A 15,841-nucleotide genomic window follows, 5' to 3' on the forward strand; every position below is an offset into this window, starting at 1 on the left:
TGGGGCAACATGGCGGACGCGGCCAATCGGAGGCCTCGGAACGACTCTCAAGTGTTTGCTTTTTGTGCGCTTCTTTCTGAATGGAGGAGCCCGTTGAAGCGGGGAATTTGAACACGGAGAAATGCCCTTTCCGACAAGCCCAAAAAGTTGGTTCGCGGTCGCGTCATCGCGGAGCTACAATTTTTTGAAAATAGCTGTTTTTTTTGCAATTTCCATGATAATTTTCGCCACCTCGGAGGGCAAAACAAATTTTTCGAAGCACTTCTGGGTGGTTTTCAGTTTAGATATTTTGGAATCAGATAGAAAAAGGGTTCCAGAAACTGAAAATTCGATTTTCAGAAAATCAATTTTTTTGCCATTTTTCGCAATACGAAAGCCGCGTCCCCCCTTAAGAAGTGTCAGTGCATTACGGCCATTCACGTATTCTTCTACAGATGCGAGGCTAAAAAATTCGGCATTGTTCCATATATATATATACCTTGCTAGTTTTCCCAGATTTCACTCTGAAAAGTTCAGAAACAGAAGTGACCGACATATTAGCGGCACGTGTGTATACCTATTACTGAATATCGCCTTAGTTAAATGCCTTGCGGCACTTATAACGAGCTACCTGCAGCATTTCTGGAAGAGACGAAGTCAGCCAATCAATCACCGCCATACTTCATTGCCATCGATTCAGAAGTCACACGCCTCTGCGGCGAGTTCGTTTTGCAGTTGCACTGACTTGCACAACTGAAGCTGCGTTGGCACCATACGTGGCATCGCGGCTTATTCGGGATGCACACTCGAGTGTTGTTTCATCAGAGAAATAATTCTACGTCCGTAGTTGTGACTTTGGTGGCCCCAAGATCAAGCAGCACTTGTTCTGACGCACCGGCGGTGCTACTGCCGTTGATAGACACCGCCACCTGGTGCAGTTTGGCACAACTTACGCTGGTTTAATCAGAATGTCGCAGTAAATCCAATTTGGTGCACTTTGGTGCAAGAGAGGAATCATTAAGGATGCGGTGCAGTGCCCCTTCACCAATAAACAACTCACTAGGCCCATGCAGACCACATCCAATACCAGGTGAAGGAACTTCACCAAGCTCCCTCTTGTAACACATGTACATAAAGTTGTCCAATGAGACCATAGAGAGCGCTGCTAATGTCAGATAGACTGAAAACTTCCTAAGCCATACCTTGGGGTCGCTAGGGTCAGCCCACTTGAGCAGTTCTGCGTAGACACGGTTGAGGTCGGCCACTGTAGGGCCTTGGTCATCTGTCGTGGTGACTGCTGCGGTGGACGGTGGTGCATCTGAGCTGGCACTGTCAGTGGCTGGCTGAGGCGACCCAGCAGGGGGGGGGCTGGCAGGCTGTCCATCACCGGAGCCTCGGCCAGCCTCCTGTCGCATGAGGAAGATCTCGCACAGGGCAGCACCCTTGCGCGTCAGAGCCTCCACCGTTTGCGCCTTCTGCTTCTCCTGCCTGCAAAAATGCTCTCCACTGCTTTACAGAGTCCCCTCTTACGTCACTGCATGCTCGTTCAAAGCTCTGGCTTATTAAGATCACTTCTGCAAAGCCAAAGGTGTCAGTCTGCTGCGCTGAGTTTGATTCCTTAAAATTCTGACTGAAGTTCAACAAACTCAACATAATTTATACAGTAAAAGCTCATTATTTTGCATTTACTTAATTCAAGCTTTTTGATAATTTGAACAAAGTTGCATGGCCCTGCCAAGCTCCAGAGAACTGTACATAATAAAAAACTCATTAACCGCATCTGCCATGGTTAATTTCAACTACACGCCATCATGTCCAGCTCTGGTACTGGTGGTCACTTTACCCGCTATGCGACAGGCGGGCCGACTTGTGTGAGCCACCATAATGATCATCCTCCGAAAACTATTGTGATCAATTGACACATCAGCAACAGTGCCCTCGAACCTCGAAGGTTTATTCTCTGTGGTTGAAAACACTTCATGGCTGACGTATAGATCCATTTTTTGAGCTACCGTAAAATTTCGAGCAAGCGCCCCTACCCAAAAGCCCCCCCTCTCCTCTTTGCACCCCAATCATGCACCGACCGCATCCATGCAACACTGGCCTGCTTGAATCTCACCCAATCCTGCTTAGCAGCCAGATCTCAAAGTGCGTGCACCTGAAATTTGTCATAAAAATTTGATTTTTCCCCCCACATAATGATCACACCCCAAACTCAGTGCGAGACACCCATGACTGTTTTCAGGGTCCCACAAGCAAAACCATGGCCTTCAAGATCTGTATTCTAAGAGGATGCCTATGGCAACGTAATCAACGCAGGCACCTGAGATCTGCGCCAACTTGGCTCATCATTAGAGGGGCTTCAATGCCATGCTTCCTGCAGTCTTCTTGGGTTGCCATTGCGTTTCGTGTGTTTGTGAGCTGTCGTTGTAATGTGCTATGCCAGGAACAAGAGTGAGAAAGTTTCGACTTGAGGGGGGCTTCCTCTGTTCATAGATTCAGCCAAATTTTAAACTGCGCAATGAAGACAGGACGAAAACAGCAGCACAGGTGCACACATGAAGTGCATCTGCGCTTCGTGTGTGCATCTGTGCTGCTGTTTTCTTTGCGCACCTGTGCTCTTGTCTTCTTTACGCAGTTAAAAATTTTGCTGAATTTTAAAGCAGTTCGTTGCACTGCCATCGCATTGATATCCACTACAGCTTGTGCATGGAGGCTAGTGGTGTGTGCTAAGATGTTAGTAGCTGCCTCCGGCTGTTCTTGCTACTCTGGTGTCGTTTTCTCTAAATGCAGTGGGTGCGCCATTCAAGTATGATTAAAGGTTCTTTTCTTACATTTCTTGGCAAATCAAAGGCACTTTGTCCCTCCCACTCTCCCTCCTTACCTACAGTGGTTTCCATGATGATGATGATGATATGTTGTTGATTGGCACAAAAGCCATATGGTGGCCAAAGAGCGCCAGGAGAAGATAACAAACATGAACACTGGTTACGTTAAGTGGCTGTATACGGGCCTAAAATTCTGCGCGCTAAAGGCGGGTAAAACATACGAGTATTAAAATCATGAGTGATGTAAAATGTGTGCTGTGAGGATCAATGACAAAAAGGTAGTGACAATAAAACTACGGAGATAATATCAGCACGAATGCCTCATCAACACCCTTGTGTCCAAGGGCCGCGAGGCAGGTGCTTTCTTTATGTAGCAACTGCAGCAGTGACTTCTGTTCAGAGGTCGTGCTATAGATTGCCTGGGCATATCATGAAAACTGCACACATCGTTTAAAAACACGAACAATGATTCATGTTTAAAAAGCGGATCCCTAACGAAAAACATCGATGTATGAAGTGGTATTTGCTGTCGGTAGGGTAATGAAAGGTGTTTTCTTCTAACACTGTCTAATTCTTTACGTTGGATTAAAATGTGAAGCACGGTAAGTGGTTCACCACATTTCTCACACATGGGTGGATCACCACCAGACAGAAGGTATGCATGTGTGCTGTGTGTGTGTGTCCTGTTCTTAGCCTGGTAAGTGTTACATCTGTGTGGCGTGACTTCGATAATGGCGGCCAATTACCAAGATGCGGCTTGACAACGTGTAGTTTATTTTGTGTGTGCCTATCCCATGATCTCTGCCAAGAATCCCTGAGCTTTCGTTTTAGAAATATAATAATTGTTGGGGTTTAACGTCCCAAAACCACGATATGATTATGAGAGACGCCATAGTGGAGGGCTCCGGAAATCTCGACCACCTGGAGTTCTTTAATGTGCACATAAATCTAAGCACGCGAGCCTCAAGCATTTTCGTCTCCATCGAAAATGCGGCCGCCGCGGCCAGGATTTGATCCCGTGACCTGCGGGTCAGCAGTCGAGCACCATAAACACTAGACCACCGCGGCGGGTCTCGTTTTAGAAATGGTTTTAGGTCTAGTGCAGGGACGGGTATGCCTGTATCGGCAGCGTTTTCATGGATGGATGCAGCTAGCTGGTCCGCCAAGACGTTTCCTTGGATCGCGCTATGACCTGGCACCCAGCACATTACGACAAGAGTGTGCAGAGCGAGACAAGGACAGGGTTTTTGTGTTTATTCCGTCTTTTCAGACCCTTTATTGCACTTAGTGAATTGGTGTAATGTACTCCACTTTGTAGTATTAATTGATTAATGAGTTTGATGGCCGCAAATATCGCATAAGGCTCTGCTGTGAAGATGCTTGGATTTTGGTGCAGAACGCCGGCATCTGAAAAAGATGGACCGACCATTGCGTAGGGCACAGAAGAATTCAGGACAAGTGTATTTCTGCTGCAGTTCGAAGAAGTACGTACGGATATGTGCAACAGTCGCGTCTTTTGTAACTTCCTCAAAGGATACATCACATTCTATTAGCTGCCACTGCTACGGCAGCAGAGATGCAGCAGGAGCCATTAGACTGTGTTCATAGAGCGACAGACTCATTTCCTCAGCTAGGCTCCTCACGCAAAGTGAGCAGGGCTGTCTCACCGAAGCATGGTTGTCAAAGAGGGCAGAAATGGACAAATCATTGCCAGTAGAGTGTGAGGAGTGTTTGCATTCACCTTGAGAAAACATACAAAGGATAAGTAAGATCTCTGCAAGTGGAACGACCACTGGTTCCAACGTTGAGGCTTTCTATGGGGCTCGTTCGAAAAGCACCCATTGAAAGGCGAATGCCTAGATGGTGAACTGGGTCCAGCATTTTTAATGCAGTTGGTGTCGCAGACTGATAGACAATGGCACTGTAGTCAAGTTGTGAGCGTATGAGGCTTTTGTAAAAATTCATCAGACATTTTCTATCAATGCCCCATGATGTACTTGACAAAGCCTTCAGTATATTCATTGCCTTCATGCACTTGTTTTTGTGATTTTCGATGTGAGGTACAAATGTCGATTCCATGTCCAAAATGATGCCTAAAAATTAGCTGACCGTGGAAGTCAATGTTCGGATCGGGATGGAGGCCTCTCTTTCCTGAGAATAAGACGCAAGTGCTTTTTCTGCGGATCAAGGCTGAACCCGTTCTCGTCTGCCCATTTGGTTACCTTGTTCAAACAAAGTTTAACCTGCCACTCACACATCGCAAGATTGCATGATTTAAAACCGATCTGCACGTCGTCGACATATATGCAATAAAACATAATGCATGATCTGCACAGACACAGCGAATTCATTTTTATAATAAATAGTGTGCCACTCAAGACACCACCTTGCGGCACTCCAGTTTCCTGGACAAATGTTCGGGACAAAACATTTCTCACTTGGACACAGAACGTGCGATTGGACAAATAACTAAGGGTGTGCGAATATTTGAACTTATGAATATTTTTTTAATAGTGTCTGCTATTCGATTAGATTCACACTGGAATTTGACTATTCGAAGTATTCGGACTTCTGGAAGATAAATACAGTCAACGTCCGATTTTTCGGACTCTCTAAGGACCGTGAAATCATCCGAATAATCGGGCTGTCCCCCGGAAAACGAATTCATGCTTTCTTATTCCACTCAAGTGGTCAAATCGCCACAGCCATATCCGAAATAGCTTTAATGCTTCCTAGTACACTTATCAAGCATTTTGGTGCACGTCCAGGCTCTTGTGAATACATTCGGTACCTGCCACAAACCTCGCTTAACTACGTGCCAACCGCCAATTCCAAATTTGCGCCTCGCGGTGAGTGCTGCTGAAACCAGCAAAGCGCGGAATAGATTACGGCTCTCTCACAATGGAGCAGACGCACAACACAAAGACTGCGGTGGAAGAGCGGATGGCTCGCCCTGCTTTTCCTTGATGTGCGCATGAACGTAAACGATGCACACACGTATCGCCGAATCTCCGCCGATACGCAACATTTGCTGCTGTGTGAAGCTGATCACCAACTAAGCTGATGCCGTCACTGCCGCGGCGGTTGCTGTACCGTACGTATAGAGTCAATGGAAAATTTTCAGAGCATACGAGCAACATTTAGCGGCGGCGACGGCCATTTTCCTTCCAGGCTGTCTGGCACGTTGCTAGCGTACGCGGAGAAGCGACCGGCCTCTGCACCTCGATGTCTTTCTGTGTGTGCGTCTTTCTTCAAGAGGATATTGGAAGTGATTTCGAGTCATCAGTGGTTATGAATGGACTGCGCGATGAGCAGCATAATAAAATGAAATGTACGACGATTGTTGTCATGTGCTTGCGAACCATCTTCATGGCTTCATCGGTCTCGTTTCATGCGGCGTGACGTCGTGTGTATTTGCTAGGTCTGGAGCTAGGTACAAAGCTCAGTGACTTCGTATAAAACGTCATTTACTTGGACATTGGGTGAATAGAGTGTTTGCACTAGCTTTTCAGTGCGCAGTCTGTGTTCAGGTTTACTGCATAGTGCCCGATTATGTGTTTGACTGATCGTTGAAGCACACCTTATTTGTGCACCTGCTGGTTCAGCTGGCTGATACGTGTAATCGGAGTGGCATGTGTTCGGTAATTTTAAGTATTTACGTCTCGGGATAGAACACCAGTAGCCGAACGTGCGTGCAAATCATCATGCGGTAGCTACTGGAGTACTTTATTTGCGAATGCGTTGCCACTTTCTAACTTATTCCTAGAAAAGTAGGCATTAAAAGAGTGGCCGACAACGCCTACTTCACACTAGATGCGGCATGTTACTTAAAAAATATAAACGGACGTTAAGTAATTGTGTGCTTATTATAATGGTGTCCTTTTATTTCCTATTTCATTTCTTCTTAATATTCTCAACCTTGCAGTGTATTTGCTGGTATTTTACTGTGTTCAGAGAAAGTCTTTTCTTGTTCACATTGTGGGTGTGGTCCCTGCACTGCCTTAAATTAAGCTTTTTATTCATCATCCACTCTCATAAAAGCTTCCTCGGCACAGTGCTTGATGTGCTTTTGGTAGTGAACAACATAGTCCTGAAATTTTTAAAGCACATGTTAAAGCAACACGGCATTCATATGGACCTGGTGCTCTCAGTTGAAGCACCTTATGCACGCAAACAGCCTCTGGTTACTCGACGTACTGATCTGATCAGTTGGAGTACGTGAGAAGGCAACAGACCTGGACTGAAAGGAAAATAAAAAATTGGGGCCATGAAACTTGCGTGTTATTTTTATGTCATACACTCAAACCTCATTATAACAAAGTCGCATCTGCCAGAAAAATAACTTCGTTATATCCGAAAATTCGTTATAAACGTTTATTTGTAACACTTTAGCTATTACAAGACTATTCCTCATTTACTTCGTTATAACCGATAATTCGTTATATCCGTGTTCGTTATAACGAGGTTTGAGTGTATATGTAACGATGCCAACTTTCCCAAGAACAATGGTAACTGACAGCGAACGTACATATTTTTTTTCATGTCACCATTAGTCGCAGCTAGAGTATAATTTTTTGCAATACATAAACTTAATAACATTGCGTGATGCCAAGTTTATCACCAGAGTTTAATGTGCAATCTATAAGGCACGCTTGAGTTGTGCATATTGGCAACTAATGATGCCAAGACTGGCGTGAAGCTTATAAGAAAGCAGTTGCTAACTCAATAAATCTTCTATTTCGCTCTCTCTTGCGTGACACGTTTACTCAAAATGCATGCCCGATCTGTTCAACAGATAGACAGCCGAGTGAAGTTGAAACGTATCTATATAGTATATCGTTTTCAATATCGCTGGTTAGTGTACCATCGTATGAGAGCTCTTGATGAGTTGAATTCTTTGAGGCCGCTTAGAAAGTCGTTCTTTGACGTTTTTCCCGCACGGAATTCAAAAGAAAAGTTTCAGATTACATAGGTTGCCACTGAGGTACTTTCTGGCATCTGCGTGACATATCTAAAGAAGCGATTAACCAGATGAACTACTGCTAAGGACCATGGCACTGCTAAATGTTCAGTTCGCTATGCTTCAACGCAAGCACACCCAAAGCGCTGGGAAGGGATATGGTGGTGAGAGGTCATGTGATGCAAGTAAGCCAATAGCATTGGCGGCAGAACGCGAAAAACAGATGTGATGCTCTGAAATATTTCTAGTGACTCTACGTATGCACGCGTTTGTCATGAACGTGTTCGTTATGCCCACTCCGTTCCTGACTGCACACCGGCGTGGCAATGGCGAGCTGCTTTTGTTCATGAAGGCAACACGTCTGTGCGGCGCACTTAGCAGTCTCGCACAAAGAGGCAGCATGAACGGTGGCCACAGCGCATTCGGGTTTACACATACCACTGCGCTAGACCACATGCATTACCGAGCAGTTAGCTGAAGATGCTTATCATAATGGTTGGCCGCATTTGCCACCTGCCGCTATCATGCCTCCGTGCATTTCCAGTGCTTATTTGTAAAGACATTGCCGTACTGCGCTGTGACAGTGGTCCCTTCAGATTTTCAATATGCTTCACCCCATCACACTCTGGCATTGCGGCAAAGCTGCCTTTCGGACACTACTACGGCTGTAAACAGATTGACTTGTGAAAGAGCTGGTTCGAACCTACGAGATGATAGACGCGGCAGACGTGGGGGCTTTAATTAATGTTGTTTCGGACGTGATGGGCAGAAAGTCTGAAAAATCGGAAGTGAAAGAGTTTCAGCGTGCGAAATTTCAGATGTTCTTATACATTGAGATCTATGGGGCAGAATAGGAACTCCGGACTCGTAGGGAGTGCGCCCTTGTCCGCCACATCAGTTGGGCCTTCGATATTTTGTCGCTACAGCTAGGCATATAGCTGATCATTGACAGACCGGAGATCGGCGGCCTTCGTTATTGAGTCGGTACATCGATATCCGCAGTGCGCTGTTCCCATCCCGCAAGTATGCTAAGCGATGTTTGAAGTCGGAAGTTAATGACCGTGATAGAAAAAGTCCGCTCTAAAGGAGTCCTGACCACCTTGCTGGCCTGACATTTTAGTCAATTATATCCGAATATCCGTTGTACCAGAATCCGTTGTAAACGAAGCTCAATCAATGGAACAAATACGGAGGTCGGCATAACGCTGCAAATTGGTATGTTATATCCGAATGTCTGTTGTAAACAGATCCGTTGTAACGAGGTTATGCTGTACTTGCTATTCCTTGATTAAATATAATGGCTACACCGCCAGATGACGCCATGGCATCATCCCGGTCCTTTCGGAAAATAACGTAACTGCATAGGAAGTTGGCGTGTTTTGATTTTAAGTGGGTCTCTTCTACACACAGCACTTTTGGATTGAGTTCGTGGAGGAGCTCTTGTATGTCATCAAGGTTTTGGAGAAGGACCTGGACGTTCCATTGTAATACTTGTGCCTGCATGTTAGGCATAAAATGGTGCTGTGTGTACAATGAGAACGTGTGGAGTGCTCATGTGGAATACTTTGTTTCAGGAGGCAGGACCAATGTCCGGCCCTGCTATTGGCTTTGTTTTTTTTGGCGTGGTCAAGAGAACTGCACTGGCCTTTCGGCACCAGAGGTACGATGTCGTGTCCATTGGCTCCTGGGAAGTACTGGTCGCCTGCATGTTCGGGCTGGTGGTTCGAGTTTCGGGCCTCGCCTGGTGAGATGAGGCCTTGTGACCCTACGACCCTGGAGTCGCCGGTCCCTGTTCACGAGTTGGCGGAGTAGGCTGAACTACTACCGCGACGGCGGCAGGCGCCAAAACCTATGGCTCGCTCTGTGCAGGCTAAAGGAGTGGCGGGGGCTGATGCGACGTTGCCCTCCAGCGCGCCGCATCACCGTAAGGTTAAGAAAGGAAAAATAGACAACCACCCGTTAGTAGCACGAAGCCACAAGGAAATCCATATGGCTGCCGCTACACAAAGTGTGGTAAAGCAACGCTGGCACCACTGGAGTGAAACCGAAACCTGAGTGGTATCACCATCGTCACCAACTAGTGGGGGCAATCGCAGCGTCACCGAACGTCGGCGTCTTCTTTCTTCGCTCCAATGCGCCTCCGACGCCATTTTCCCTTGTGTTGTGTCAGCACCATCTCTTCTTGCGGAGTTCTCTTTTTTTTCCGTTGTGACTGTGCTTGCATGTCACCACCATCGTGCGCTACAGTGATGGCTATGCCGGAAAAGCAGCAGAAATACGAAGCGAAGAACTTGGCGACTAAAGTGGAAATTTTGGAAGCTCTGAAGAACGGCGAATCGCGACAGCACGTTATGACCCACAGATGTGACCCTTCAGGACTAATCGCGATGGATGATTGTGTCGCCACGACAGGTCTCCTGACCGATCAAGAAATTATTAATGATGCCACGGGCGCCCAAGAAGACCACAATTCTGACGAACAGTCATGCGAGGAGATGCAGCCGCAACCTCATCGCATTTCACAGGATGTCTCGGAGGCGCTTTTGATATCAGAGGACGTTTGCCTGAACACTTCCGACAGTTTGCGTAATGTTGGCCATTTGTAAGAGTTAAGAAAAATTGTAATGTCAGCCGGAATTGCGCGAAAACGCAGACGACCATTACAAAATACAGTAGACTCCCGTTAAGACGAACTCGAAGGGACCGCGGTCATCTGTTCGCCTTATCAGGAGTTCGGCTTATCAGAAGTGCCGCCAAAAAGAGAGATGCTAACATGCCAAGTGCATCCAAATATGTTACTTGAAAACACTGAATGGAGTAGACTTACAATGGGGGCAAAAAGACAAGAAAAAGCATTTATTTGGCTCATCTAGATAAAAACTATGCCTTTAAGCAGAGTATTTACGCGAATCTTACGAGCACCGAATTTCGCGGGTTCAAAAATAAAAAGCTCGTGAAGATATTTGCTACCATATTTTAATGATAAAACTCTAGCACGCTCCTATGTTGACGATTAGAAAAAAAAATTAAGAGACAAGCACAATTTTCCTTCAAAGAATATAAAATTGATTGCCATGGCAGTTCCTTTTCTTCCGTGAGCCTGTTGTGCTGGCTCTAAGATCACTTCTGGATACGCGTCGGTCCCGTGCTGTTGCCTTGACAAAGTCCTTATACGCTGAGTTGCTTAAGAAAGTCTGCAAGGTTTTCTTCGAGATCCGGATATTTTCCCGTTTTCGTCCCGTAGTTACTTTTCCCGATCGACGTGCGGCTGAAGATATCCCATTGTGACACGACGCAGCTCTATTCACTGTGCAAGATAGCCTTCCTTTGTCGTGCGCTGCCTCGAGACACGACGCAGCTCTATTCACTGTGCAAAATAGCCTTCCTTTGTCGTGCGCTTCCATAATCAAAATGGCTTATCACAATTTGCACTTCACTGGGAACAGGTACAACGCGCGAACCAGCGCGAATTGACCACAGAATACATGTGGTTGGCCGCCATTGTGTGACAGCGATGACAATGCCAATGCACCTGACCCCTCTGACAGGAGTGTACTCGATTGTAATGCACAGACCATTTTTGTTCCTGTTGTGGCTTCCTTTTTTTCCCCACTCCCCTTGGGCACCGTGGAGGGGCCCCAACGGGGAGGAATACAAAAGGACGCAGTGGCTTGGGGGTCCAAGTTGCAAATCCCCCTACTCTTTTTGTTGCTTTCTTTATTGATAAAGCCCACACCTTCCCCACCCACAGGCTGGGGGTGAGGGGGTATACTGGCTTTATCGGCTGATGGTCTTCTTTGTTTATCTAGCGCCCTCCGCATGTCTTTTCTCCAGGAAGCGCTTTTTTAAAATCTTTTTTGCTTTTTCTGGGTCACCTGAATGCCCCACCAAGACTGCAGTGTTCCTTTCGCAGAATCGCTAGCGTTTTCGATCACCGCGAAAGTTCGTTTTAACAGAAGAGTACAGCTGGGCGGTTCGTCTTAAGCGAATTTTTTTTTCATTGAGTCTATGGGAAACCAAACAAATGGTCCTGTGTTGTTCGGTATAAGCGAAAATTCGTCTTAACCGAGTTCGTCTTAACGGGAGTTCACTGTACTTCAGCAAATAAAGGTATACTTCTCCAACTTGATTTTAATGTTGTTTTTCTTGTTCATTCGTTAATTCGGCATTCGGTTAATTCAGACATTTTTTCCGCTCCCGTGAAATCTGAATTAACGAGCTTTTACTGTACTAGTTGTTTGGTGTGAATTTCTTTGTTCTCACTTCTGATGGTGATGCATATTACACTGGTCACGTTTTGATGTTTCCATCCTTCTAATAGTTCATCTTCGGACAGTTCGAGGAGGTCTGTTTCTGACACAACTCACGTGAGCTGTTCATTGATCTATGTTGCGAGACAGATATTCGAATGTTGTAAAATGTGACAGAGCTGCCAAGTTTTTTCATATTACTGTCTCTCGGGCAGCTCAAGCAGAAGGTCTCCGCTGGCCATTTTGGTCACCTTATAGCCCGGTCCAATGGTTTCAGTCAAAGACTTCGATACGACAAATGGGGAAATTGCTCGTGCTTGTTTCTCTGGATTTTCGCTGCGTGTGGCATGGAATTTTGGATAGGTTGCTCTAGGTTGGCTGAAAGATGTTAGCTCGTCGGTGCGTACCCTCTTGTGACGGTAATGATCGAGTAGACAGGGAAATGCAGGTGTTCCCATGATAAATTTGTATATTTCGGCAGCAGTGCCGGCCACTGACCATGGAGTCCAACTAGGGGACGCTGCAGCACACATAAGGCTGCAGACGCCAGCTGTACAATGCATCTATAACCTAATATATCATGTCTAAGAGTGGACACATGAACGATTAACCCGAGCCGCCTACAAAAATGGGGCAGTAACAGAAGAGATTAGAATACAGGACAGAAGAGAGAGAGGACAGGAAAGAAAAAGATTGGAGAGGGGGATAGGAAAAGGCGACTGCCAATTTTGCCTGGGTGGGTCAGCCCAGGGGTGTTGTCTATGAGACGCCAGGGCCAAAGGGGTGTGTTGCCTCTGCCGAGGGGCCTTAAAGGTCCAATCATCCAGTGTCCGGCTCAACCCCAGGATCCCCTTTTCCCAGGACACAGCTAAGCCACACACGGCTAGGCGTGGGAGGGGGTCGAAACCCCCCTGTTGGCTCGGGTCCATGGTGACGTGCTCACTAAATGCCTGCTTGCGCAGACACCCCTGCGGGGTACAGTGGTTTACACTGAGCCTGAATTAAAAAAATTAACAACAGCTATGGAAAACGGGTGCATAGTTCACCACCTTACACCATTACACTTCACCTTTTACTTCTACATTGGCTATGATTACAACCTTCATACAAATTAATGCAGTTGAATATTCCTTGACGAGCAGTTTGTAGTGATCAGTCAAGGTGCCCTACAGCGCTTGGTGAAGAGAGAAAAGCTGAAGCTGAACTCACTGCTTGTTGTTGTTGTTGTCCTTCTTGTCGGTGCGTGTTCCCAGTGCAGCCAGCAGCTCAAGTGTGTCGATGGCTGCCAAGGCTTCATCTGCCAGGGCCACAATATCCGAAAGGTAGCGGCTGCGCTCCTGCAGTGCATATTTCACATGGTTCAACGTGTCAATTTGCAACTCGTCATTACTGTATTTCTGACATTCAGTATTTAGACAGAACACTAACAAGTACCGTAAAAACCCGCGTATAGCCCGGGGTTTTTTTCTAGATTTTAGGGTGCGAAATTTCGGCCCCGTACTATATGCGGGTCCCAAGAATTTTCGGCCCAAATTCAGTTTCGGTTTCGGCATTGCGCGGTGCTATCATCATCATCATCAGCTGTCTGCGCGCTTCTGCGCTAGGTAGTGTTAGCGGCGTTAGTCTTAACTGGTCAGTTGGTCAGTGGCCTTTGCTTCAACTTGGTGCCCATAACGACGGCCTCAATTTTGCTCCTGTGATTTTACGCCATGTCAGGACCGCGCAGGCAGTACTCTGCTGCTTTTAAAAGAAAAGTTATCGCTGCTGCCGAAACCATCGGCAACTGTGCCGCGGAGCGGCAGTTCGGAGTCAACGAGCGGAGCATTCGCGGTTGGCGGAAGCAGAAGGAAGCCCTCTTTGCATGCAGCGGCCAGCGAAAAAGTTTCCGCGGACCAAAAAATGGAGCATTTCCTGACGTGGAACGAGAACTCACAGACTTTGTGCGGGAGCAGCGAGCTGCACATCTCGCTGTCAACATCGAGCTGCTACAAGCGAAGGCAAGGGAGATCGCTCGAGACAAAGGCATTCAGCCGGAGGATTTCAAAGCGAGCAAGCATAGGGTGTCTCGCTTCATGCGCCGCGCTGGGTTCTCCCTACGTCGGCGTACGTCGATCTCCCAGAAGCTACCAGAGAGCTACGAAGAGCACCTCGTGGCTTTTCAAAGGTACATAATTGCGTTGCGAAAGGCAGTCCCCTTTCAGCTGGGCCAGATCGACAACGCGGATCAGACGCCGGTCTACCTGGATATGCCCTCGGCGCTGACGGTGCATCAAAAAGGCTCCAGGCAAGTTATCGTGCGGTCGACTGGAAACGAAAAAACGCGGGTGACTGTAATGTTATCCTGCACGGCTGACGGTCGCAAGCTGCCACCCTACGTGGTGTTCAAACGAAAGACGCTGCCGAAGGGGGAGAAGTTCCCGAAAAATGTCGTCGTCCGCTGCCAGGACAAGGGGTGGATGGACGAATCGTTAGTCCTTGACTGGATAAAGTCCGTGTGGTGTCGACGGCCCGGAGCACTGCTGGGGCTCCCTTCGATGCTTGTGCTCGACGCGTTTCGGTGTCACCTGGCCGACTCCGTAAAGCGACTGCTGCGCGACTCCCGCACCGAGCTCGTCGTCATCCCGGGAGGGATGACATCACAGCTGCAGCCGCTTGATGTGTGCCTTAATAAGCCATTTAAGGACCATGTCAAGCGCCTGTACGTGGAGTGGATGAGGTCCGGAGAACCAGAAGTGACCCCTGCCGGACGGCTGAAACGGGCCTCGCCAGCGATGCTCTGCTCGTGGATAGTCGAGGCTTGGGCCTGCATTCCAGAGGCGCTCGTTTGCCGCGCCTTCAAAAAGTGCTCCAACGCGCTTGATGGCACTGAGGATGATGTGCTGTGGGAGAACATTTCCGACAAGGGAGCTTCGGAAGAGAGTGCGTCCGACGACGACGATGAATGAAATGCCAATAAATGCATTTTTTCCATTTTCCTCGGACTATATTCGGGTGAAAACATTTTTTCTCACGTTTGCTATCCCCGAATTACACCCCGGACTATATGCGGGTCCGAGCTATATGCGGGTTTTTACGGTAATCAAAACCTACTCTAAACAACCGCATCACCACAGGGCCAAGAAACAAGGCACAGTTTCGTAGCGGTGGGTGGGAACAGGAACTGACGTTAACTTGTGGAGACCCGGTTTAGACCAATCGACGAGCTCAGTGGTACGTCAAGTTGCCCATGGGCAAGTTTGCATCACTGCACGTATGAGAGGGATTGGTCAGACGAAGGAAAGAGACGCGGGAATTGTTTTTTGAAATGGTGGGTCTGCGCCGCGCGCAGCGCTGTAATATTCTGAAAATGTGGTCGCCGCGGTCTACTATACGAATTGGCGAGCTTGTGTGGGGGCTGTAAAAAAAAAGTCGGAGCTTGTTTACTGGCCCTTTAAGCAGTGCGCTGCAGGTGTCGAGCTGTGGCAGTTGTTCTTTGCACTCGTCCTGTGTGTGTTCTTTTCGTGCGCCCTTTGTGCTTGAATGGCACGCTGCAGGTATCGAGATGCTTTCTGTTCTTCATGGACGTTCTAATTTTTTGCTATCGCATTCACTGCTTCGCCCTCGCCGCAAAACCATGACTTTTCTTTTCCGGTGCGGCTCTGCAAAACGGAACCATGTGTGCTCACGCCGCAGTTTGTCAGGTCGACACGCCGATCTACCACATTAAGGAGGTAGCAATATCGATATGAGAGTGACTGCTCAAGAAATTCAAGGATTTTCAAGAACGGGAAAAATTCGAGGACTTTCAAGGGCCTTGAAAACGTATTTTTCAAATTCAAGGGTTT

General features: G+C 47.4%; 1 protein-coding gene across 1 annotated transcript in view; it reads right to left on the reverse strand.

Moving 5' to 3' along the window:
• LOC119388411 (tripeptidyl-peptidase 2-like) overlaps positions 1–15,841 on the reverse strand; it is a 72,443-nt gene that overhangs the window by 21,914 nt on the left and 34,688 nt on the right. The window contains exons 5-6 of the mRNA XM_037656115.2: positions 13,227–13,354; positions 1,182–1,467 (exon numbers count right to left, since the gene is read on the reverse strand). Of these exons, the coding sequence (XP_037512043.1) occupies positions 1,182–1,467; positions 13,227–13,354 (414 nt within the window). The remainder of the gene's footprint in view (positions 1–1,181; positions 1,468–13,226; positions 13,355–15,841) is intronic.

This window comes from Rhipicephalus sanguineus, chromosome 3 (assembly GCF_013339695.2).
Source record: "Rhipicephalus sanguineus isolate Rsan-2018 chromosome 3, BIME_Rsan_1.4, whole genome shotgun sequence".
Lineage (NCBI taxonomy): Eukaryota > Metazoa > Arthropoda > Arachnida > Ixodida > Ixodidae > Rhipicephalus > Rhipicephalus sanguineus.